The sequence below is a fragment of the Aethalodelphis obliquidens genome, unplaced genomic scaffold (genome assembly GCF_003676395.1).
Source record: "Aethalodelphis obliquidens isolate GAN/ISIS:26980383/991018 unplaced genomic scaffold, ASM367639v1 scaffold25, whole genome shotgun sequence".
Classification (NCBI taxonomy): domain Eukaryota; kingdom Metazoa; phylum Chordata; class Mammalia; order Artiodactyla; family Delphinidae; genus Aethalodelphis; species Aethalodelphis obliquidens.
The window spans coordinates 29,622,740-29,646,951 of NW_020837969.1; the positions used below are offsets into that span (position 1 = coordinate 29,622,740).

Genomic DNA, 24,212 nt, shown 5'->3' on the forward strand with positions numbered 1-24,212 from the left:
AAAAAAAAAAAAAAAAAAGACACATGGGACTTCCCTGGTGGCGCAGTGGTTGGGAGTCCGCCTGCCAGTGCAGGGGACACGGGTTCGGGCCCTGGTCCAGGAGGATGCCACATGCCGCGGAGCAACTAAGCCCATGCACCACAACTACTGAGCCTGAGCTCTAGAGCCCGCGAGCCACAGCTGTTGGGCCCATGTGCCACAACTACTGAAGCCCGCGCGCCTACAGCCCATGCTCCCCAACAGAGAGAGGCCACCGCAATGAGAGGCCCGTGCACCGCAACGAAGAGTGGGCCCCACTTGCTGCAACTGGAGAAAAGCCCACGTGCAGCAACGAAGACCCAACACAGCCAAAAATAAATAAATTAAATAAATAAATATATAAAAATAAATAAACAAATAAATAAGACACAAGGATGTAATGCACAGCACCGAGAATATAGTCAATATTTAAAAAAAAAAAAAAAGAAGAGGGATTCTGTTTTGGCCACAGAGCTGCAGCCACCAGCACCTTCAACACATCTCCCTTCATCTTTTCCCTCTGGCCCGAGATGTTCCAGAAGAAGCCTCAGGGCTGAGGGTATGGAGTAGCTCAGAGGCTGTGACTGGCAGAAAGCTGGGAGCCCAGGTATTCTAGAAGGATTTATTTCACTGTCCTTTTTTGATGCTCATGAGAGACTTCATGAGAACTCACTAGGTAAATAAATTTAAAAAATGGACTGGGAGTCTGAGGGTAGTGGGGAAAGGACACATGTTCGAAATAAATGCCTCTTCCAAGCGTACCCTTCAGGCATTAACACAGCCTTGAGAGTGCAAATAACGTGGACGAAAGCTTTAGATGCCGAAGCGAGACCTTCAATCAGTACGTAGTCAAAGAACCTGACTCTTCTAAGGTTTAAAAACTAATTCCTAAAACCGAAGGAAAATAAACCTTAATTCCCAAAGTCAACCCTGAAGTTGGATAATAAAGGGGCAGAGATTTCCGAATGCAAAAGGACCCTTCCAGGGGCTTCCCTGGTGGCGCAGTGGTTGAGAGTCCGCCTGCCGATGCAGGGGACACGGGTTTGTGCCCCGGTCTGGGAGGATCCCGCATGCCGCAGAGCGGCTGGGCCCATGAGCCATGGCCACTGAGCCTGCGCGTCCAGAGCCTGTGCTCTGCAACGGGAGAGGCCACAACAGTGAGAGGCCCACGTACAGCAAAAAAAAAAAAAGACCGTTCCAACGATGGGAGAGCTGATCCACATTCCAAAGGTGGTGATAACTGACTTAAAGCCCCAAGCAACACAGAAGAAGGGCGTTCCAGGAAGAGGGTCTCCTTCCTTCCAGACAAGCTTTTAGACAACTTTCTACTCCTGGTCCTTCCTTCCTCCAATAAACCCCGGCAATCGGACTCAGCCCTCTTCTACTTCCTCGTTTCCCCCACCTCCCAGTACAGGGGTTAGAGCCGTAGGCACTGATATTAAATAGACCTGAGTCGAACTCTAGCTACACCATTTATTTTAGCTGTTTAACCTGGCAAGTGTTCGTTTGACCTCTCTGTGTCAGTTTCCTAAACCGTGAAATGGACACACAGCACCTACCTTATAGACAATTAATTGATATCAGATTCTCAAAGTGTGGTCCCTGGTTCCCAAAGCATCCTCTGGGAACTTGTTAGAACCACCCAGCTCGGGCCCCGCTGCAGAATCCAGAGCCCTGGGGGTGGACTGTGGCAAAGGTTTTTTGTGATTTTTGTTTTTTTAAAAATTAATTAATTTATTTATTTTTGGCTGCGTTGGGTCTTTGTTGCTGTGTGTGGGATTTCTTTAGTTTCAGCGAGCGGGGCCTATTCTTCATTGGGGTGTGCAGACTTCTCACTGCTGTGGCTTTTCTTGTTGCTGGGCACTTGCTCTAGGCATGCAGGCTCAACAGTTGTTGTGCGTGGGCTCAGTAGTTGTGGCTCGCGGGCTCCAGAGCACAGGCTCAGTAGTTGTGGCTCACAGGCTCTAGAGCGCAGGCTCAGTAGTTGTGGTACACGGGCTTAGCTGATCTGCAACATGTGGGATTGTCCCAGACCAGGGCTTGAACCTGTGTCCCCTGCACTGGCAGGCGGATTCTTAACCACTGCGCCACCAGGGAAGTCCCGGCAAGGGGTTTTAACAAGCCCACTGGGTGATGTGCCTGCCGGGAAAACCTGAGAACCACTGCATTAAGTGATATAAAGGACTCACTGTGGGGTAGCAATAATTATTTCTCACCTACTTTCCTTACCTTCCTATTGAAAAGGATTTCATTCCTATCTTCCCCTTTTTTAAAGCTAGAAATTGTAGGTATCTTTTTTTCCCTAGTTCCTTTATTATTTAAAAAATTTTGGGGGGTAGTATAGTTGCTTGACAATGCTATGTTAGTTTCTGCTGTACAGCAATGTGAATCTGTTAAACATATACATATAGCCACTCTTTTTAAGATTCTTTTCCCAGATAGGCCGTTACAGAGTATTGAGTAGAGTTCCCTGTGCTATACAGTGGGTCCTTACTAGTTGTAGGTATCTTTTTCAAAAAAGAAAATGGATGGTTACCTCGCTGTGCGTTCATGCATGCATCCATTTCTTCAAACAGTATTCATGGAGTGCCTAACGTGTATCAGACACTATTCTAAGGGGCTGGGGTAAACAAAGGAACGAACGACACCTCTGCCTTCATGATATATGTGTGCACACACATCACAGCCCACAAATGACAGTCCATCTGCCCCTTCACTTCAGGGAAGAGGCCCTCGCCTGTGGTTTCAGATGTCCTCATAACCTGAGTTTTATGTCCTTATTTGAGGTTGTCACTGGATGATGTTTTTTATTTTATTTTATTTTTTGCGGTACGCAGGCCTCTCACTGTTGTGGCCTCTCCCGTTACGGAGCACAGGCTCTGGACGCGCAGGTTCAGCGGCCATGGCTCACGGGCCCAGCCACTCTGCGGCATGTGGGATCTTCCCGGACTGGGGCACGAACCCGCGTCCCCTGCATCGGCAGGCGGACTGTCAACCACTGCGCCACTAGGAAAGCCCCGGATGACGTTTTTTAAATGAGTCACTGATTGTATTTGCCTATGCGTAGTAAGAGCGACACTGGCCAGGGCTGGGCCTGACCCATGGTGAGGCTGGGGTAGGGTTGCCATTTGTCCTGGGCCTCCCAGTCAAGAGGGGCCTCCGAGAATTTTTGTGTTTTCCCCAAAAGGGCACACAGATAGTTACTGACAGAACTGGAAAAAAATATTTTACCAAAAAACTTGCAATAAATCTGTGTTCTATTCCTGGGGCACACCTCAGACAGTATACCACAAATTAATTAATTTTGAAAATCCTGTAATTATTTTGTGACTAGCCCAACTACATCGTATTATATATATTTTTGTTTAAAACATTAATTTGTTAGATGTAAACACTAAGAAAAACAAAATTTCAGGACCCTTGTGGGGTTTTTTTTTGCTTTTCTTCACGCTTTAAATAAATATTTACTGGTAGCCTCAAAACAATGCTAACGCTTCAGGCTTGCTGAACCTTCTAACATGTTTATTTCCATCCATGAGACATCGTTGGACTACTTTAGAAACATTCCAGGTGGTTTACTGTGTCCCGGCAATACCACTATATTCTAGAATAAGTGTGACCTACGAGGAAAACTCAGGTGTGGCCTCTGATGCTTTAGCGACCTCTGATCCCAGACCTACTCCAAGTAGGAGGTCTCAGCTCCTGTGCAAAAGGCAGCCTCGATGGGGTTTTCGTTCCATTGATTATTCTAAGCTAGGGAATCACTTTCATTAGGGCAGCTCACAGACCTATGACCGACGCATAACCTCGCAGCCAAGAGCAGAAGAATGTCACACAAGAAATGCACAAGCGTCTCCAGCTGCCCTTACCCCAATCACACACATGGACATACCACCCCCGAAAGGGAGGTGAAGCCCAATTCCTGTGAGATAAAAGGGACGGACCCAGCAATGTTTAAATTCACATGTTGGTCTGCCTGTACTTCGGGAAGAAACCCAGTTTGATAGAGGGACACAGTATAATACACTGGAAAAAAAAAATTGGAGTCAGACCTACCTGAACCTGAATCCCACTTTCACCGCCTATCAACTAGATGACCTTAGACAAATTACTTAACTCCCTGAACCTCAGTTTCCTCATCTGATTTTGAAAATAAAACCTATGGCCATGGGATCAATGTAGAGGTAAAAATATGTAAAGGATGTGGAATGTGAAAATGTAATAAATAGTGTTTATTAATTATTATTTTTAAAGACCTTTACTGGTATTACCTTTCTGGGGCTATTTGGTACTAGGTAATCACAACTTTTAGAATATAAGTATCCTTGGATACATGGGCAAATTTTATTTGTAAAAGTATGTTCACTTAAATGCAAACTATTGAAAATAACTTAAGTGCCCAACAGTAAAGGCCTGGGTAAATAGATTTTGCACACCCATACTACTACATAGTTACTTAAGCATGATGGAAACGTCTCTGCATGGCAGGAAGTACCTGCTTACGTTACAAACCAGTATATAACATATAAATTCCATTTTTGAAAAGTTATGCTTGTATAAATGCAGGGAAAAAATCTATATAATTAGATTCACCAATAACAGTGATTATTTTTGGATGATGGGCATGTAAGAGACTTTCTTTTTCTCTTTACAAGTCTATAATTTCTAAATTTTCCACAATGAACCCAGATTGCATATCAAAATAGCCATGTTTTAAAAGAGCAATAAAAACATTCTTTCTGACTGCATACAACTTTGCTCTAGTGGAGGAAACAGCCATATGTTAAAAACTTCATAATGTGGGCTTCCCTGGTGGCGCAGTGGTTGAGAGTCCGCCTGGCGATTCAGGGGACACGGGTTCATGACCTGGTCTGGGAAGATCCCACATGCCGCGGAGCGGCTGGGCCCATGAGCCATGGCCGCTGAGCCTGCGCATCCGGAGCCCGTGCTCCGCCACGGGAGAGGCCACAACAGTGAGAGGCCCGCGTAACGCAAAAACAAACAAACAAACAAAAAACTCCATAATGTAAGGCAGAGGAAAGTAAGTGCCAGATTGAAAGTTACACAGAAAGGGGGTGGGGGGGAAAAGGAGTGATTAATTTGGAGACAGAGGAGGGCTTCAAGAGGGAGGTGGCCCTTAAGCTAAGAGTAGAAATTACAAACAGTGAAAGCAGGAAAGGATAGGGATGGACATTTCCAGCTAAGGGACCAGGATAAACAGTTGTTATGTATGAATGTGTATGTTGTATTAAACAAGGGAAAAGGAAGTCTTATTTGGCCAGATGGATGGATGGATGAATGGGAGACAGGGAGGAAAGGAAGGAAGGAAGGAAGGAAGAAAACTAAATCAGTAAACAAATGGTGAAGGGACCACTAGCCAGGGGCTAGTTTTCGTCTGTAGAGAAAACAGAGGAGGGGCTAAGCTCTAAGTTCAACTTTCTTTGTTGATCAAATATATGACTCTCCAGTATTCATGGTTTTTAACCTCTTTCCCTGCCCAAGCTCATGACCACTAATGTTCACTCTTCGCCGAACTCCTTGACCCTCTCACCCACTTGAGGCTTGACGCACCTACACATCCAGGGCCTGGGAAACACAGCCACATTCACACCAACATTCACCTTCTTTTACACCACCCATCCCAGGAGCCTTGGCCAGGATACAACATGTGGGCTCAGGAAGGAGCACTGAGTTTCGAGCTCCATCCGAGCCAACGGTTCTCGTGCTTGGAACTGACTGGACAAACCCCTCTCCCGAGGTTTCCGGTTTGCAAGGAGACAGCCTTTAAATGAAGGCAGTGGGCACCTCGTTTGGCAAGGGGGCAGGGGAGGGTCGGTGCGAACCAAGAACAGGAGACGGGGGACTCAGGGTACAAGCCACAAGCAGCCCATCAGGCAAATGTCCCCCCGACTTGGCCGTCAGCGGCTGTAAGTCAGAGCAAGCCCCCAAGTTCAGAAGCAGCCCACAGTCTAGAACAGCGGTCCCCGACCTTTTTGGCACCAGGGACTGGCTTCGTGGAAGGCACTTTTTCCATGGACCGGGGTGAGGGAGGGTACGGTTTCGGGATGATTCAGGCGCATTACATTTATTGTGCACTTGATTTCTATTATTATTACATTGTAATATATAATGAAGTAATCATACAACTCACAATAATGCTGACAGGAGGCGGAGCTCAGGCAGTAATGGAAGCGATGGGGAGCAGCTGTAAATACAGATGCAGCTTTGCTCACTCACCCCCCCTCCCCTCCTGCTGTGCGGCCCTGTTCCTAACAGGCCACAGGCCGGTACCAGTCCGTGGCCCAGGGGTCGGGGACCCCCTGGTCTAGAAGGCTTCTCCTAGGAGGAAGCAGTTTGGGATTTACTCCAGGCCTTAAGAGACCAGGTAGAGCAGTTAACTTGCTGCTGAATCACTTGGGGGGCGGAGGTCGGGGACAGGGTGGGCCGAGAGAAGGGAATGCTGGGCGTAAGTCTGGATGAGCCTCCTCTCCAGAATGAACGGGGCGGCCTGGGCAGCTGAATTTGGGAGACCAGCAGTGCCAGAGCAGCTGGACTTTCCCGGTCAGCAGGGAAACAGTTGTCTCGTTGCCAGGCTTTGGGGAGGGAAGAGGCAAAGGTGGCGTCTACAGGGGGAGCTGGAGCCCACAGTGGCCCCCGAGGATCGAGGCCCTGTAAAAACAGGGCACAGCTGCCGGTCAGGATCTCTGACCCCGGACCTCTCCCTCCCAGATAATGACTCCCCAGAACTCACTTCTCCCAAGGCCATCCCTCACGGCCCCAGACACGAGCCATCACTCACTATTTCGGCCTGACCGGGAGCAAGCATCCCGGCCGGGCCCTGCTGACCCACCTCCGGGCAGGGGCCACAGGCCCCAGAGGCATCCCTGACCCTCTCTCTCCAGTTCCTGCCCACCCAGGTCGTCACAGAAACCCGGGGGCAGCAGTGCGGCCTGCTTCTCTGTTTGGGCTCCCTCCCTTCCCCCTCCCTGGCCAGGGCTCTGGACAGACATTTGTTCTTCCCTGAGAAATTCCTCCTCCCTGACTTCGGGGAGCTGGCCGGCAAAGCCGGAGTGGAAAATCAGTGAAGCTAATGGTGCAGCAATGCAGCAGGCAGGGCCAAGAACACGGCCCTGGGGTGGCTCTGCCCGGCGTGGTCAAGTGGACACGTGAGCCCTCCGGCTCCTGCCTCACATTCTCCCCCTGCACCCACCCTCTGCAAAGCTCAGCTCCAGGAACGCTTGCAAACACACCCTTCCGAAGGCACCGAGCTACCTCTCTCTGGAGAGGGGGTGAGGGGCTGAGTGGAGTGCCCCGGGGAAACCTGGTGGCCCCGTGCCGCGCAGATTCCCACAGCCTGAAACCCTCCGGCCTTGCACTCCAGTGGGTCTCCCCACATCGCTCTCTGCCCTGTGGAATTCCACCCGCCTTCCGGCCCGGCGGGGGGAGAAACTCCTCTTCAATGTCCAGTGTCAATTAGAAGTAAACAGGTTCTTTTCACAAGAAAAAATTACGTTGCGGACGGGGTGGGGTGCAGCAGTGCTCCTGAATGTTCCCCTCCCACCCCCGGCAGCCACCCAACACTGGCCCACAGGACACTGGCCCCCAGGCCGCAGGTCCTCCGGCCACGCCCACTGGCCACAGCCAGTAGGACCTCGGCCTGTGCGAGGCTGGTGGTGGGATGCCCTCCGGTACTTGTTCGGGGCTCCCCCTGCAGCCAGGCTGAAATGCATACCCCTTCGGGCCAAAGACAGCTGCGGGAGCCCCTGGGGGGTTGCCAGTGGCGGCCAGGGCCCAGGACCGGACTTCAAGCTGGGGTGATGTCTCTGGCACCATTTGCAGCTCCCCGCCACGGGCCCAGGTTTCTGCAGAACACAAAGACAAAGCCTTGCTTTGTGGTGCCTGGCATCCAGGGGGCTTGCAGCCAGAAATGGAATCGTGCGGCTTTTCCATTAAGTGTAACCTCTCCCTCTTCGAGCGGCCACCAGACTCCTTCAAATCTGGGTAGGTGGGAGGAGCTGTAAAACCCCGGCCATTAAATCGTTTATTAGTTGCAGGTTTCTGAGCATGTAGGCAAGTATTTTGAGACGGCAAGGCTCATACCGTGCCCTCCACCATGTGGGGTCTGGGGGCTTTAGCCCAGGTTACTGCTGAAAAGGGGGTGAGGATCCCCATTCCCAATTACGAGAAGCGGCCTTGTAAACAGTTTTGGATTCACCCCCTTGCTTTTCTGCAAGTCTTATTCTAAACGAGAGAAAAATACACAAAAACAAGCCTCTTCGAGCTCAAAGTGTCTTTCAAGCTAGTGCTTATCTTTTTAAAGGGGCATTCTACTCCCCGGCCCACGACCCCGCTTCAGTCTCCCCCGCCCCCCTCCCCGCAAAGCCTGGTCTGAAACAAGCTCAGCCTCTTTAAGATCCCAAACTAGAGAAGGGAAAGGAGAGGGAGGAAGGAGGGAGGCTGGTTTTCCTGGAACCCTTATTAAATCAACTTTCCAAGGACAGCCAGAAACTTCAGGCCCTCCCCACTCCCTGAGGAGCATTTGCAGACTGGGGGAGGGGCTCCCGACACACACACACACACACACACACACACACACACACACACACACACACACACACACACACAGCAAAGCCTTTCTAAAGGGCAAAAGCTCTCAGTCAGTGGGAGCAGGGTTTGGGGTAATTTGCTTTAAACTTTTGGGCAAACCTTTTAAATACAGAGTCCAGTCTTTTCTGAGGACAACAGCAGCATTGTTATTGAATAATCAGCAGGGCCGAGACCACGGCAATACTTTACATTTGTGAGATACCTTATAGTTCACAAAGCGTGGAGATAGATTTTTCCCTTAGGACTTCAGGTCTCTGAAGACGGTGGGGCCCGTGTTCCGCCATCACAAAGCTCAGAAGGGATGATCTAGGAGAAGGGGTTGAACCACGAGAGGGACTGACTCAACCACATGGGGACCTGGGACCTGATGTCCATACAAGTCTCGTGGGTTTCCGCTTCTGTGTCCTAAGGCACTCCAAGTCCATCCATGAAACAAGCCCTTTACCACGCGGTGTCTCCTCTGGGGTCCCAGGAAAAGGTACCCACATCTACCATTTCTGGCTCATTGACTATGTCCAGGCATGGTTCTTACAGCTTTGCAGGCATTTGCATCTGATATTCACAACGACCTTAGAAGCAGATGTTCATTACCAATATAGATTATAGAGTGTCAGAGAGGAGCTTTCCCAACAGCCAACAGTCGGTAAGCAATGGAGCCCAAATCAAAACCAAGGCAGTCCGGGGAGAACGTATGCCCGCAGACTTGTACACAAACGCTCACAAGAGTTTTAGTAATAATAGCCCAAAGTGTTAGCAACCCAAATGGCCACCATCAAGTGAATGGATACACATTCCCCATATAATTCCATTATGTGAAATTCTAGAACAGGCAAAACTAACCTACAGTGACAGAAAGTAGATCCGTGGTTGCCTGGGTCCGGTGCTGCCAAGGGGACTGACTGCAGAGGGGCAGGAGGCAAGTTTGGGGGGTGATGAAAATGTTTCATATCTTGATTGACAGTTATGTGGGACAATGCTACATTTATCAAAACACTTCAAACTGCACGCTTAAAATTGGTGCATTTTATAGAATGCAAATGATACCTCAATTAAGTTGATTTTTTTAAAATGGCAGTGTAACTTCACTCTTCACTGCCACATCGCCTCCTCAGAGCCCTCCTCACCTCTCCTACCCCCTCCCTCCTGTTTGCAGAGCGGGACTTTGTCATTTTCAAGACTTTCAGCCCCTTGACTCCACCCTCCATCACTGCCCCGGCTTCCTTTCCCAGTCTGGATGCACAACCAGAAGCTTCAGGACCACCATCACCCCCTCAACCCCTATTCCTTATGTTTCGACCCTTGGATACGATACTCCCTTCCTGCTTACAAGTACCCAGGTCCGAGATGCGTACTATTCACTTTCTCCACCCTCCATCCCTGGGCTGCAAAACCGTTTGTTAGAGAAAGTTAAAAAAAATACTTTAGGGTCCACCATAAATTCATATTCCCAAAACTTATCCACCCCTCCTCATTGCCACCTATGCTGTGGCTGACCCAAATCTCTATCTACTCCTCAGAAACCTCCCACTCTGACTCACTCCCTTTACTCGCATCTTGTTCGTGTCTTCAGTCACCCGGAGTTGACATCCAACCTACTTAAACCCGTAGGTTGTTTTTTTTTTAATTAAATTTATTTTTTTGGCTGCACTGGGTCTTCGTTGCTGTGCATGGGCTTTCTCTAGTTGTGGCGAGTAGGGGCTACTCTTCTTCGTTGTGGTGCGCGGGCTCTAAGCACACGGGCTTCAGTAGTCGTGGCACACGGGCTCAGTAGCTGTGGCTCGCGGGCTCTAGGGTGCAGGCTCAGTAGTTGTGGTGTGTGGGCTCAGTAGTTGTGGCGCATGGGCTTAGTTGCTTCAGTTGCTTAGTTGCTTAGTTGGCGCATGGGCTTAGCTGCTCTCGACCAGGGCTCGAACCCGTGTCCCCTGCATTGGCAGCCGGATCCTTACCACTGCGCCACCAGGGAAATCCTAAACCTGTAGATTCTATTTCTATAGTGTCTCTGCTATTTTTCCTTCCCTTACAATCCTCCACTCTAGTTCACTGCCTTTCTCTAGCTAGACATTCAGAACAACCGTTTAAGCAACTCGTCTTTCTGGCAACAGTGGTAGCAGCAGTAATAACTCCTAACTCTTTGCCTGTCAGTGCTTTACCTGGATTATCTCACTTAATCCTGTATTACTGCTCCATTTTAAAGATAAGCAAACTAAGACTTCCTGTGTTTGAGTAATTGGTCAAACCAAGTAATGCAGCTATTAGGTGGTGGAGCACGACTTTTTTTTTTAGAATTTTTAAAAAATAAATTTAGTTTATTTATTTATTCATTCATTCATTCATTTACGGCTGCATTGGGTCTTCGCTGCTGCGCGCGGGCTTTCTCTAGTTGCAGCGAGCAGGGGCTACTCTTCGTTGCAGCGTGTGGGCTTCTCATTGCGGTGGCTTCTCGTGTGTCGGAGCACAGGCTCTAGGTGCGCGGGCTTCAGTAGTTGCGGCACGGGGGCTCAGTAGTTGTGGCTCACAGGCTCTGGAGCGCAAGCTCAGTAGCTGTGGCACACAGGCTCTAGAGCACAGGCTCAGTAGTTGTGGCACACGGGCTTAGGTGCTCCGCGGCATGTGGGATCTTCCCAGACCAGGGCTCAAACCCGTGTCCCCTGCATTGGCAGGCAGATTCTTAACCACTGCGCCACCAGGGAAGCCCTGCGGAGCACAATTTAAACCTAGGTCCGCCTGACTTCTTCCTCCCATCCATCCAAACTCAGCTGCCTAAAAATCTGGAAGCTGGATTGTGTCACTTTCCTGCTCAAAACTTTTCAAGACTCCCAGTATCTACCCATTTAGGTACAGTTTCCTCAGCAGGGCATTACAGCTTTCCATATGCTAACTCAGTCCAATTTGTCCAAGCATTCCGTCCCCCGACTACCTACACACCAGGTAAGTTGTTCTCTGTACACCTTATACGTCCTGCCCCAGCACCCTCACTCATGCTGCTCCACCTGGAACACCCTTCATCTCCCTCCCAGGCCCCTGCCCAGCTCTCTGGACCATCTCAATGACGGTGGCTGTCCCTCTCCCCCAGCATTCCCACTGCATTGTGTTATAACTCCACTGCGTGGTTTAAACACGGTCCACCTTGAGTTTAGCTGCCTCTGTGCTTGTCATCCTCTACCCGATGGTGAACTCCCTGTGGGCAGAGATGGTCCCTCCCACTCGGGGTCTCCAGTGTGTTCCAGGTCAGGCCTTGCCTTCAGTTCTGTCACTGAATACAACACCAATCTGCCTGCCCCAGCCAGTGCATCTTCTAGAAAGCCCCCCCCACCCGTCCCCCCTCCTTCTCCATCACCCTACAAGAGGGCAAATATCCTCACTCCTCATTCGTCACTCACACAGGTCCTGGCAGCGAGACTGGTGGCCCTTTAAACGCAGCCACCATGTTGTGCGCACACCTGAGCCCTTTACCCACCACCTGCCAACCTCCTCTGCTTCTGTCACCAGCCACTGGGTCACAAGCCACACTACCCTTTGGCAGCAGAAATGCCCGAATATTAGTTCTCAGAGACCTTCGAAAGCTGCCAGGTGTGCTGTACCTGTAATTTCCATGAAGTATTTTCACAAGTCCGGAAAAATCCCATCAGCAGTGGGTGCAAGTCTTTTCCGTCACTAATAATCCCTCCGAATTCCCAATAAACTACAGGTGTCTACCAGCGCCTACGCCCCGTAATGCTCCCTGGTTCTCAATCTCTTTGAAATCCCTCCAGCAGTATATCCAAAGCAAACCACTTACCAGGCCTCCAAACAGGGCCTGTGAGAGATGATCAAGAAAGACAAAATGGCAGGCACGTGGCCATAATGGCCGACCCTCATAGAAGATATGTCTTTGGAACAATTTTCTAGAAGCCGGAGGTCTTTATGAAGCTCCCACAACCCTGCACATCCCCTGGACCCCGATCCAAGTTCTAAACCCAAATTCACAGGTCACTCGCACCCACTACACCGCCCAACCCCATTTTATATACATCATCTAGGTTAGGGAGCTAGCTCTTGGGTCCCAACCAGAAGTTCCTTTTTCAGAAGGAGAAAAGCATAAACCTCCCCCCTGAGCACGTCACCTCTGGCAGATGGATGTCACCAGCCTTCATGACCCAACCTCTGATGAAGCTGGCTGTGTCTGCAGCCAGGCCCCCACCAGCCCAGGTACCTCGGGAGCCTCTCCTACAGTCCAGGCGCCCTCTGCTCCACCTGGGATGGAGCCTTCGCAGTTGACCACATCACATCTGTCCCAGCCCACCTTGTTGCTGAGGGCCGGGAGCCCAGGCTGCCCCTCGGCCCGCGCCTTACCTTGTTCCGGCAAGGTTGGCGCTGGCCTGGCAGTGCAGAGCGCGGCTGTGACCAGCACAGCCCAGAACAGGAGACACTTCCAGCTCCACATCCCAGTTCTGCAGTTAGAGGTTGGTGACAAGGCTCCACACCTCCATGGAGACTCTGTCGTGGGCTTGATCCTCCTGTGCAAGCTGACTCTGGGGACAGAAAAAAAACCCCAAAGTTAGGGGGGTCTGCATGGGGGATGAGGGCCAAGGAGAAAAAGAGGGAAGGCATGTCACATGGCCACCCTGCCCACAAGGGTGCCTGAAGCAATAACTAACTCCTTCAGACACAAGAAAGGAACTGTGGTCCTGTCCCAACGGTGAATTCAAGGTTATGCGCCTTAATTAGACCAAGGAGTGGTTCAGTTCAGTCCTACAACTATTTATTGAGTGTGGACTGTTTCCCATGTTGGGAAAATCATCAGAAAGTTCCCCGAGGCATGAGCCCCAAGATCATTTGTGCTGGGAAAGCGAATGGCCTCAGGAACGTCTCCCATAGGTGACCTGGGTGTGCAGATGTGACCTCTCCCAGTTTAAGACTCCACTCCCTCTAGGGCACACCAACCCTTCGGTGAGGGATAAAGAGAGATGAGGAATTATGGAAGAAGCCCAGAACTTGGAAATGGGAGCCAGGTGAGATGCTGACCCTCTCTGCACCGACGTGATGAGGAAGCTGAAATACACCATCTCCAAGGTTCTTTCTTTTTGTCTCTAAAACTGGATGCATCTCAGGGACCTCTGGTTCTACCAGCTTCCCTCACAGAGAGAACACAACTCTCACCAGCTACATAAAAAGGGCCTCAGAGTAGGGAGCCGTGAGCTGGATCCAGTTCTCCCCGAGGCTGAGAGGGGACGGCAGACGTCCAACAGAAATGGATCCAGAAGTGGGGAAAGGTCGTGCTGAAGAATAAGGGTTCTTGCAAGGCCTGACTCAAAGATGGCTCGTGCCAGCCCCGGTGAAAGGCACAGACTGCGGTCCTTTATCCTTCTCAGGTCCGAACGGGTAAAATTGAAAACAACCCTCCAAGGTCTTCAGGATAATGGTCTTTCCCGCTCAACATTTACCAAGTGATAAGACTTTCTGGGCACCGTTTGGGCTACGAGGGGGTGACACCCTCTCTGTCTTCCAGGTGGCTTTTGCCCTAAATACTCCAGGGAACCATCCAAGTTATTCGGAGAATCCACTTCCCCGGAACATGCCCTAATGTGGTGCTTCAGCCGGGCCTCCCCCTGAGCCAGACAGGGCCCCTTGTGAGTGAGTCAGGCGCGGCTGGCAGAAAACCCCCTAGAATTCTTGGCCTCGTTCACAAGCGCCTGCCAGCGGGAAGACGCAGGCACTGCCGCTGCTAGCTCCCTCCCAAGGCTTTCCTGAAATTTTTTAATGATTTCAAACCAAAGGAGAAGTAAACACTTCTATTTTTCTAAATTTAGGAAAGGGACTAGACAAGGCAGAATCGAACAAGTATTTACTGAATACTCACGACGTGCCAAGCACGGACTAGGTAAGATTTTAAACTATAAAAATTCATTTCTTCCCCACTGTGAACTGAAGGGGAGGGGTGGGAATTATTACTGCCCTTTAAGCAACGGGGAAACTGAGACGCAAAGAGGTTAAGTGCTTTGCCCAAAGATGTGCAGTGAGATGGCAAGGGCACCAGGTCTACGTCACCTGGGTTTTCGGATGCCAGAGACCAGGGTGGGAGGAAGCGATAAGGGGGTGATCAAACCTGGCTCTACCGGACGCAAGCTCATTTTCTCCAGAGGGCATCCCTGTGTCACACAAAAGCCATGTAAATAAGGACAGATCCGAGGTGACTCTGGCAATGGGAGAGCCTTTGATTCTCCTTTCCTTTGCTCTAGAGAAAGACCCTTGGAAGCAGCTCATGGATATGCCATCTAGGACACAGGATGGGGCATGATTCCCGGCCAGGGATAGAAGTGATGCTTGCCAGAGGACATCCCAAAACCACATTCCACATCTCATTACATCCCAAAGATACAGCAAATGGATGCAGGCCAGTCACCGAGAAAGGTACACCTGACTAAGGACCTAAGTAAATCCCATAGTAATGGCCAGAGTCATGAATGAATTTTTAGTATCCAACAGGAAAGGGTGGTATCATCTCGAGATGATGAAGCTTGTTTGCAAAGGTAGCAGGCAGGCAGCTCCCACCACCACTCAGCCAGCCGCTCTGTCCCCTGAAAAGCCTGTCTACCTCCTCGCAGGTGTGGTCTGCCTGCTAACTGCCCTCTTTCAGCTCTGTGATCAATGCACTTCAAAATAATCTGGCAGTTTCCCTGCAAAAGTCTCTTCCTCTCCTACCCCCCTGGGCCTTGAGTCCCACATCTGTAAAACAAAGGATGGTCAGAAAACCCAGCCCCCCGGCCCCCAGGCCCCCACTCCTGGAATGAGAAGGGGTAAGCGGGCTCACAACCTATTGTGGAAAACACAGGGACGCGAACTAGTCCCCAGACTATCTGGGACCCTAGGGACTGCCACCTCCCCCTTCACCTCACCTTCTTCCCATTCTAATTAATGAATTCTTTAAGTCTCTTAGGAACAGTCTCCTTCCTCCACTGCCTGACAGATGTGACCTGTAGCCCTGCAGGTGCACACAGCAGCCGGCCCCTCAGCCTCTCCCCATCAGTCACGTCTCCTGGGACTGGCAGCCCAGCTCCTGCTCTGGGTGCAGAGGTCCTCACTGGGGAACGAGGAGAGTTGGGGGACACACGCCATCTCACTTATCCCACTTGTCATCAGAGGGAGCTAAAACAGTTGCCTTGCCTACACCACAGGAGGTTACGAGCTTCAAATGGGGGGCATGGGTGAAAGTATCTGCTCTCTCCTCTCTAAAGCCCTAATCAAATGTAAGGAATTATATATAAACATTGTGCTTTGAGTCACTTCTTGATAGCAATCTCAGGAGACTTTGGTAATTGGCAACCGGAGGACATGAACTTCCTGCCTTTACAAAGGCATTTCTCACCATCCATCTTTACAAACCCCCCACTCTAGACCTAGCTGTCCCATTAGGTGGCCCCTCGTGGCTACAGAGCCCTTGAAATGTGGCCCGTGTGAGGCAGGATGTGCTAGAAATGAAAAATACATACAAGAACGTGGAGCCTTTCATTGATTTTCTTAAACTGATTACATGTTCAAAAGATGATATTCCACACATATTGGGCTAAAGCAAATACATTATAAAAACTGAAACAAACAAATTAAGGAAAATGAATTTCACCTGTTCCCTTTTTCTTAATTTCAAACGTGGCTACTGGGCTTCCCTGGTGGCGCAGTGTTTGGGAGTCCGCCTGCCGATGCAGGGGACACGGGTTCGTGCCTCGGTCCGGGAGGATCCCACATGCCGCGGAGCGGCTGGGCCCGTGAGCCATGGCCGCTGAGCCTGCACGTCCGGAGCCTGCGCTCCGCAACGGGAGAGGCCACAACAGTGAGAGGCCCGCGTACCGCAAAAAAACCAAAAAGCGTGGCTACTGGAAAAATCTGAGATTCCATGTGGCCTGTGTTACATTGTAGGGGACAGGACAGCTCTGGGCAACCTCCGTGCCCTGCCAAGCGTTTCTTCTTTGCCCTTCCTCTGTCTTCAGCGGGCTCTCTCATTCGCCGAGCCCCACCTCAAACAGCCAGGTCCTCTTCTACAAGTCTTTCTTGGGCCTTGGGAGGATCCTCTGAATTTCCAAAAACACCATAGGGTCTCAAGCTCCTTAAGAGCAGGGTCTATACCCAATTAACCTTTGTCAATGACCTTAGCACCTAACACCCACACGGCAGAGGCTGGTACATTTGGGAACTGGAGGCGTAAATGAATGAAACAAAGAGAGGCCGATGGAAACGAAACTGACAGAGCCATGCTTGCAGAGAAGAGGTTGACAATGCCAGAGGAAATCGTCCAGCACTCCTTGTTAGCCAGCCAAACTCGATCTCAAAGCATACCAACCCGGACATTTTCTAAACATCTCAATTCCTCAGACTTGAGGAAGTGACGCCCAAACTTTAATCCCTTTAGACGGGAGTAAGACTTCTTAACAGAAATGGTGGCTTTCCCCAAAAGTGACCAACAATGAGCATCCCTACTCATTGGTGGGAGTGGCAGGACAAGTTCTTAATAAACATCTGAAAAAACACATGCAGCTCAGCTTGAGAAATTGTACCGGCTCCAAGAGAAAGGCTAATTTAAAAGTTTTTAGTCTCTGTCAAAAAGAGTGCCCAAATGTCCTTGGGAGTGAGGTATGTAAAAAGCAAGTAGTAATAAGAGAAACCCTAAGTGCTCCACGGTAATCTAGGCAGCCTTGCTACTGAAGACAGAATGGGCTTGTGGACCATCACATGCTTGGAGGTGTTCACCCAGGTGAGGGCTATTTACTTGGAGCCCAAACATGGCTTTTTTAATGGCAAGTGGAATGGTGATGAGGAGAGAATTTCTAAGGGAAATGCAAGCTTAGGGAGAAAAGCAACTCTCCTAGCCCACGTCTGGTTTTTAATCCTCTCCGGAAACCCCAGAACCTTCTCTGAAGTTCTGCATCTGGACTCCCACCAGTCCGGGGTTCACTCAGACCTTTCCCAAAGCTCTTGGGATGAAATATGCAAGATGTATTCCCAAGAGGAAATTAAGCTCCTCTCAAGTGATGTGAGGCCCTTTCAGAGCAAGATGTTTGGACCCCTTCTGTCTACCTTCTTTTCCTTCAGCAGCAACAGGCTCAAACTGTCCTAGGAAGCTCTTAACTAACAGCCATTTTGATGAGACAGATTAAACAATGGAGGCCCAAGGAAGCATTCAGAGGCTGCTGAAAGCCCAAGCTCACAGGAGCAGATCTCCTGTTTTAGGGGTCTCGCTCCAGGTCGACACCCAAGAGCAAACAAAGCAAAACCTCATGGACTTTTCTCGGTCTCCATGGCTGGAGGCTACCTACTGGACGCTCAACTCAGTTCTCCTAGCCCCCGGAGTGCGCCAGGAACAAAGCTGGGCCAGGCTTAGGGATGCCTGGAGATGCTCTGATCCTCTTCCTCAAGGCAGGGTGGGGTCATAGCAATGACCATGCTCCTCTCAATGTCTTCCCGTGCTTCTGCTCCACTTGCTCTTCTAAGGGTGCCTAACGGAACTTTCTCACATCCTCCATGGCCAGGAGCCAGGGAAAAGAAGGACCCAAGACTGCCTACTCTGGAGCCAAAGGAAGAGGTGCCCACTCTGGCCCGAATCCCATTTGTGAAATGCCTCCAAAATGCACATTTCTACGGGCTTGGTCAAAGCAGACAGTGAGAGCACGCTATCCAAGTGACTCGCCACCCGGATGGCCCTCATTAAAAAGCTGACACTCAGCTATGACTAAGAGTAAGTGCAACAGACGTTTCAAGGAGCTCGTCACCGATGCAGTACACAACCATCCCAGCTGGAGCCAAGCCTCCAGCAGCCTCCCTGTCCCCAGACACCCTGCGCTCCTCCGGGGGTCTGCAGCAGCCCTGGAGCTTCTCCCAACCAACTGGGGGGAAATATGTAAACAAGTCATTAGGGAGGTAGTCCAGTAAGGTAGCTGGGTCCTCTGCAAGGGCTCTCGCTCCGACACTCACTCGAAGGAAGGGCTATGACCCAGGCTTGGGGGTAATCCGCCAGACAGAGGCATGTCCCACGGGGCCCTGCTACTTAGCTCTTAAACAAGCCTCAGAGAGGAAACCGGGAGCCCGGGCCAACAGGGGAAAATGGCCACTTTCTGCTCAACAGTCTCAAGGCTAAGGTTCTACAATTTAGAAGGTATTCCAAAAAAAGCTCTGGGCCGGAGGTGCAAAGGGCAGGGCACATCTGCAGAGGAAACAGTCACCTTAATTACCATGTCTAGAGAAAGTGCGATTTCATTACAGCCTCCAAACTACTGCCCAAAGGAGGAAACCAGAGAAGTGTTTTCAATTTGAAAGAGGCTGGAAAGGAGAGGGTGAGAGAACAACTCTCCCCACCCTCCTGCAACTTGGGAGCCAGAAAGTGCTTTCCTGCCTTGAGGTTAGAACCAGAAAAACCCTCCACAGTCCTTTCAAGCCTCCACCCGGTCCTGACTTGGTAAAACGCCCCCCACTTCAGTGTCCGGGAGCTGCCGTCCAAAGAACTCCTTAAAAACACCCAGGGAGCGACAGCCCGGGGCCTCCCTCCCACGCCCGGGCCGCTGCGCCCCGGGCTCGCTCCAGGGAGGGTGGAAAAGGGACGCGTGACGCCACCGCCGGGCGGCCCGAGACCCGGCGGCGGGCTCCGGACAGGGTCAGACGTTCCCACTGCTCCAGCTGTAACTGAAGGGAGGAGAATGTAATGCTTTGGTTCCAGAAACTTCCGTGAGGGCCAGTTCTGGGTCTGACCATCTCTAGCAGATGAGATGGGCCACCCCCGAAAAACTTGGCCCCCTCTCCTACGATGCCTCTTTTTCACACGAGCCAGAAAGCACCACCTCCATATCAGATCCTAAATAACTTGGCATCCAGGGCAACTTCTCTTCTCCTCAAATCCCAACGCCTCATCCCCAAGTCTTAAGAAATCTTAAAGAGCGAGGTGGTACGGCCAAGTTGAATAATCCCAGTTTTAATCTGGGGGAGGGGGGAGGGAGGAAGAGGGATGTTCTTGTGATTGCGGTGTACCCGTGTGGGGTGAAACGGAACCAGATGCGGCGGCTACATCTGGAAAATCGGGGCGGGGGGCAGTGGTGGGGGAGAAAGACACCGCAGAAACTTTGAAAAGGGCTAAAGCTTCTGGGCCCAGAAAGGAGAAGTAGGCTTCACCGCTCCCCCTCGCCCCCCACCCCCTCGCCCAAAGGCGTCTGGCTGCCTTCACAGGCTATGAGTTAAATGAACTGCGACTACAAAGTCAACAAATTCCTCTGCAAATGAGCGTTCTAGCCCCTCTTCTACTAACCCCAAACATAACGGGAAGGCGGAGCGGGGGCAGAGGGTTCTGGGCCCGAGAAGCAACCTGCATCGCAGCCGAGTGAACCGCACGGGACAAAACCCTCATCCCTTCCCCCACCTCCTCGAACCAGATTGGAACTGAACATTCCCCTCCCCCCCGACCCCATAATGGGGCTTAACATCACCCGCTGGGCGCCCTCCCCTTCCCCAAACTTCCGATCCTTTCAGAGATGGACTAAGTCGAAGATAAGCGCCCCTGGAAAAGGGAATTCCTTTCTCGCTCTCCGCTAAGGCAGATTCAGCCATTTGGTGACGACACCCCCTTAAAACCTATTCGAAGAGAAGCTAACCTACCCCTCCACTTCCTTCCCCCTTCAGGCCCCCAGCCGCCCACCCACCCGCAACTGCGACCCCAGACCTTCCCGGAGGTGGAAAAGGACTTAGAAAGACCCCGGATTTTTAGCGTGCCACCCAAAGCTACCTGCTGGATTGGGGTGAGTCCCCACGGGTGGACTAAAAGGAGATGGAGTGGAATGCGGCGCGCGCGCGCACACACACACACACACACACACACACACCCCACCTCGCTGCCCACTCCCGCCCGCCTCCCCAGTCCCAGGAAACCGAGGGCCGCCGCCGCCTCGGCCCCGGCCCTGTCCCTGCCTGGACTCACCGCCGAGCCGCCGCCGCCTCGCCACCTCCCCAGCGCGAGTTGGCGGAAAAGTTGAGCGGCGGGCGGATCGGTGGGACCGGCTCGGGGAGGGGGCGCAGGAGGCGACGCGAGTGGAGGGAAGGGAGGGGAGACAAAAGGGGGGCGCCGAGCGCTGGGGAGGGAGCCGGGGGTGGAGGGGGGCGGGTAACGAGTGGAGGGAGGCGCCGGACCCGACTGGGTTGCGGCCGGGGAGAGCGCGCAGCCGGGAGGCTCCAGCGCCGGGGGCCGCTCGGGACGCGGAGCCCGCCCCGGATCCGGGGGCGCCGCGGCTCTTACCTCACTCGGCGCTGCGGTTCCGCCTCTGGAGGGTCCGCCGTGGCTTGTGCGGGCGGGCGGGCGCCCGCGTCCCCGGCTCCGGCCCGCCGCCCCCGGGCTCCGCTCGGGTCCTGGCGGGGCCGCGAGATCCCCACTGCCGGCGCTCGACTCCCAGTGGCGCTCGGAGCTCGGCGCCTCCGGCCCGGGCGGGAACAATGGAGCCGAAGCTGGTGCCCCGGAGGCGGGGCGGGGGGAGGGCTCCGGTCCGCCGCCCGGGATTTCCAGACCCCGTAGCCCCCCTCTCCAGCACCGGGCGGCGGCCCTCACGCTTCTGGCAGCCCGGGCTCCATAGCCCTGCCGGGGCCCCGGCGCCGCGGCTTGCCCGACTGCCGCACTGGTCCCCTGCGCCCCGCGGGGCGCCCCTCGGACCGGAGAAAAGTCCTCGGGCTCCGCCGCTCTTCCAGCTGCGGCGCGCACTGGCGGCCGGGGAAGGCGAGGTCGCCGCAATGCGCTAAGCAGAGTCTCGGTCCTGTCTGGACGTCGCCGCCCAGCTCCGGGCACAGCCCGGGCTCCTCCGCGCGCTGCGGCTGGACCAGAGTTCGGGCTCCCGCTCGCCGCCGCCGCCGCCGCGGAAGCCGCCGCACCAGTGCCCGCAGGAGCGCTCCGAGCGCTGTGCGCCGGCGGGGCGCGAGGACTCGCTCTCTCACTCCCACCCCGCGCTGGTCCCACCTCCTCCTCCTCCCCCTGCAGCTGCCTGCTGGGCCTTGTAGTTTCCGAGCCGCGGCCCCCGAGAAGGGGGAGCGGGCTGAGCCGCCCCGCGCTCCGCTGCTCCTTTCCTGCGGTCTGGCCTCCTTTGGCGCGCGTGCCCCTCTATCTGAGCACCGCCAGGAGCGCGCCCAAATTTCGGGCGGTGGCCGAATGAGCAGTTGTGAGGATGAGGTGGGGAGACGCTGTAGCCCTGAGGTTGCACATGGTAGCACGGGCTTTGGAGTCGGACTGTGTGCCTTGGGGAAACGATGTTCTCGCTCTACATCTCAGTTTTCTCATCTGTAAAAGGGGGGTAAGAGTACTTTCCGCATAGAGTTTAGGATTAAATGATAGCCTGGCACATAGTTACTCAGTAAATCCAAGCTGCTTTTATTCATGAGAAGGTCTGCTCCCTCCTCAGACCCTTCACTTTCCCCAGCCACATAGCCTAGGTTTTGTGGTCCAGGGAGCTGGGTTTTGTCGATTCTACAGCACCGTTCTTGGCCTCCAGAAGTCTTCAGCCTGCGGAGAACGTTTCGGAAGCAAAGAGTAAGTGAGAGGAGCTGTGGGGGGTGTTGTTGGTTTGGAAATTAATCAGAGCCCACCCAGTGCACACTCCAGTACTCTATGGAACCCGAGGAAAAGTGGCTAAAATGCCCTTTCCCCTGGGTCCTTCCTCAAAGTGGTATAATCTAGTAGGTTCCCTAATCCAGATGGGCATCTGTCCTCCGAGGACCTTCTAAAAAATACAAACTCTTAGACCTGCTCAGACTCGAGGAATCAGGCTGTCCCAAGAAGGAGCAAAGAGTTTTTTTTCCTACCACTCACACTGTGTCAGTAGGGGACCACCGGAAGGGTGAGAAATATGTCATCCTAGGTATGAGAGGCACCTCCATTATGGCCCACTACTTAGGAACTGTTTGATTTTGGACAGGTCATGCATCTGAAAGCAAGACCTGTTTATATATTTTCCCCCAATTGGTTGGGACTGCCTCACAAAGTTGTCACCAAAATCAAATGAAATAATGGATGTCAGTGCATTCAAAGTGCTAGTTTTGATATAAATAAAGTTACTATGGAAGTTAATGGTAGGGTCTGTTCCCTCATTCTCACCTAACCCACAAGATTCTGGAAGCTCAAAAACTGAATAAGATAAACCCCCTCCACCCCCGCCCCTACCATTTAAGGAAGGGTCTCCAAGTTATTTCTTTTTTTTTTCTTTCCTTCTTTCTTTTTCTTCTTCTTCTTTTTTTTTTTGGCCATGCAGCACGGCTTGTGGGATCTTAGTTCCCCAACCAGGGACCGAACCTGGCCCTAGCAGTGAAAGTCCTAACCACTGGACCGCCAGGGAATTCCCTCCAAGTTATTTTTTTTTATTGGACTAGCAGGAGAAAGAATAGTGATCACTGTAGTGTCATTCACATAGTAGGAGCTCAATAAATGTTTGTGAACTGACTGAAGAGTAAATAAATAAATATTTATGCAAGTGAAGGAAAATTAAACTAAATAAAAAGCAGGAACTCACATATTTGTTGAGTAAATGGACTTCAGTCATTGTTTATAGGGTTATAAGCCTATCTCTCCGCCCTTCAACCCTTCTGCTCCTGATCAGACTCTATTTATCCTCCCATATAAGCTGCCCATCCATTAGGCCTCCTTCATTTTATGATTTTTTATAAATTTATTTATTTATTTATTTATGCCTGTGTTCGGTCTTTGCTGCTGCGCGCGGGCTTTCTCTACTTGTGGCGAGTGGGGGCTACTCTTCATTGCGGTGCGCGGGCTTCTCATTGCGGTGGCTTCTCTTGTTGCGGAGCACGGGCTCTAGGCGCACAGGCTTCAGTAGTTGTGGCACATGGGCTTAGTTGCTCTGTGGCATGTGGGATCTCCCCAGACCAGGGCTTGAACCCATGTACCCTGCATTGGCAGGTGGATTCTTAGCCACTGCGCCACGAGGGAAGTCCCCCTCCTTCATTTTATTTTATTTTTATTTTTTTAAAAAAATTATTTATTTATTATTTATTTTTGGCTGCGTTGGGTCTTCATTGCTGGACACAGGCTTTCTCTAGTTGCGGCAAGCAGGGGCTACTCTTCATTGCAGTGCACGGGCTTCTCATTGCAGTGGCTTCTTTTCTTGTGGAGCATGGGCTCTAGGCACGTGGGCTTCAGTAGTTGTGGCTCTCAGGCTCTAGAGCACAGGCTCAGTAGTTGTGGTGCATGGGCTCAGTAGTTGTGGTGCACGGGCTTAGTTGCTCCGCAGCATGTGGGATCTTCCCGGACCAGGGCTCGAACCCGTGTCCCCTGCACTAGCAGTCGGATTCTTAACCACTGCGCCACCAGGGAAGCCCCCCTCCTTCATTTTAAATCATGCTCATTCCAGGCCTGTTAGAAGGCCAAACTTACACCCCTCCCCCTTGGAGGGGCCTTCCCAGCCAATCCCAGCTCTGTCAGTCCCTGGAACCTCTACTGACCTTCTGGTATATCCCATTGATTTGATATTTAACATTACTTTGTTAGTTGTCTTTTTTACTCTTTCTCTCTAACCAGCTGCTAAACTGTTCTAGAGCCCGGATCCCATCTATGTATTTGACCTAGCTCAGGACTCCCGTCCGGAGGT

General features: G+C 51.9%; 1 protein-coding gene across 8 annotated transcripts in view; it reads right to left on the reverse strand.

Moving 5' to 3' along the window:
* The window catches only part of FGFR1 (fibroblast growth factor receptor 1), a 48,167-nt gene extending 27,002 nt beyond the window's left edge, over positions 1-21,165 (reverse strand). For 6 of the 8 annotated variants that reach the window (XM_027122864.1, XM_027122861.1, XM_027122863.1 and 3 more), the window contains exons 1-2: positions 20,870-20,978; positions 12,958-13,136 (exon numbers count right to left, since the gene is read on the reverse strand). In XM_027122864.1, coding sequence (XP_026978665.1) covers positions 12,958-13,048 — 91 coding nt within the window. In that variant the 5' untranslated portion in view covers positions 13,049-13,136; positions 20,870-20,978. Of the gene's footprint in view, positions 1-12,957; positions 13,137-20,869 lie in introns of all 8 variants that reach the window. The other 2 variants (XM_027122859.1, XM_027122858.1) reach the window with 1 other exon arrangement.
* Positions 21,166-24,212: the final 3,047 nt, after the last annotated feature.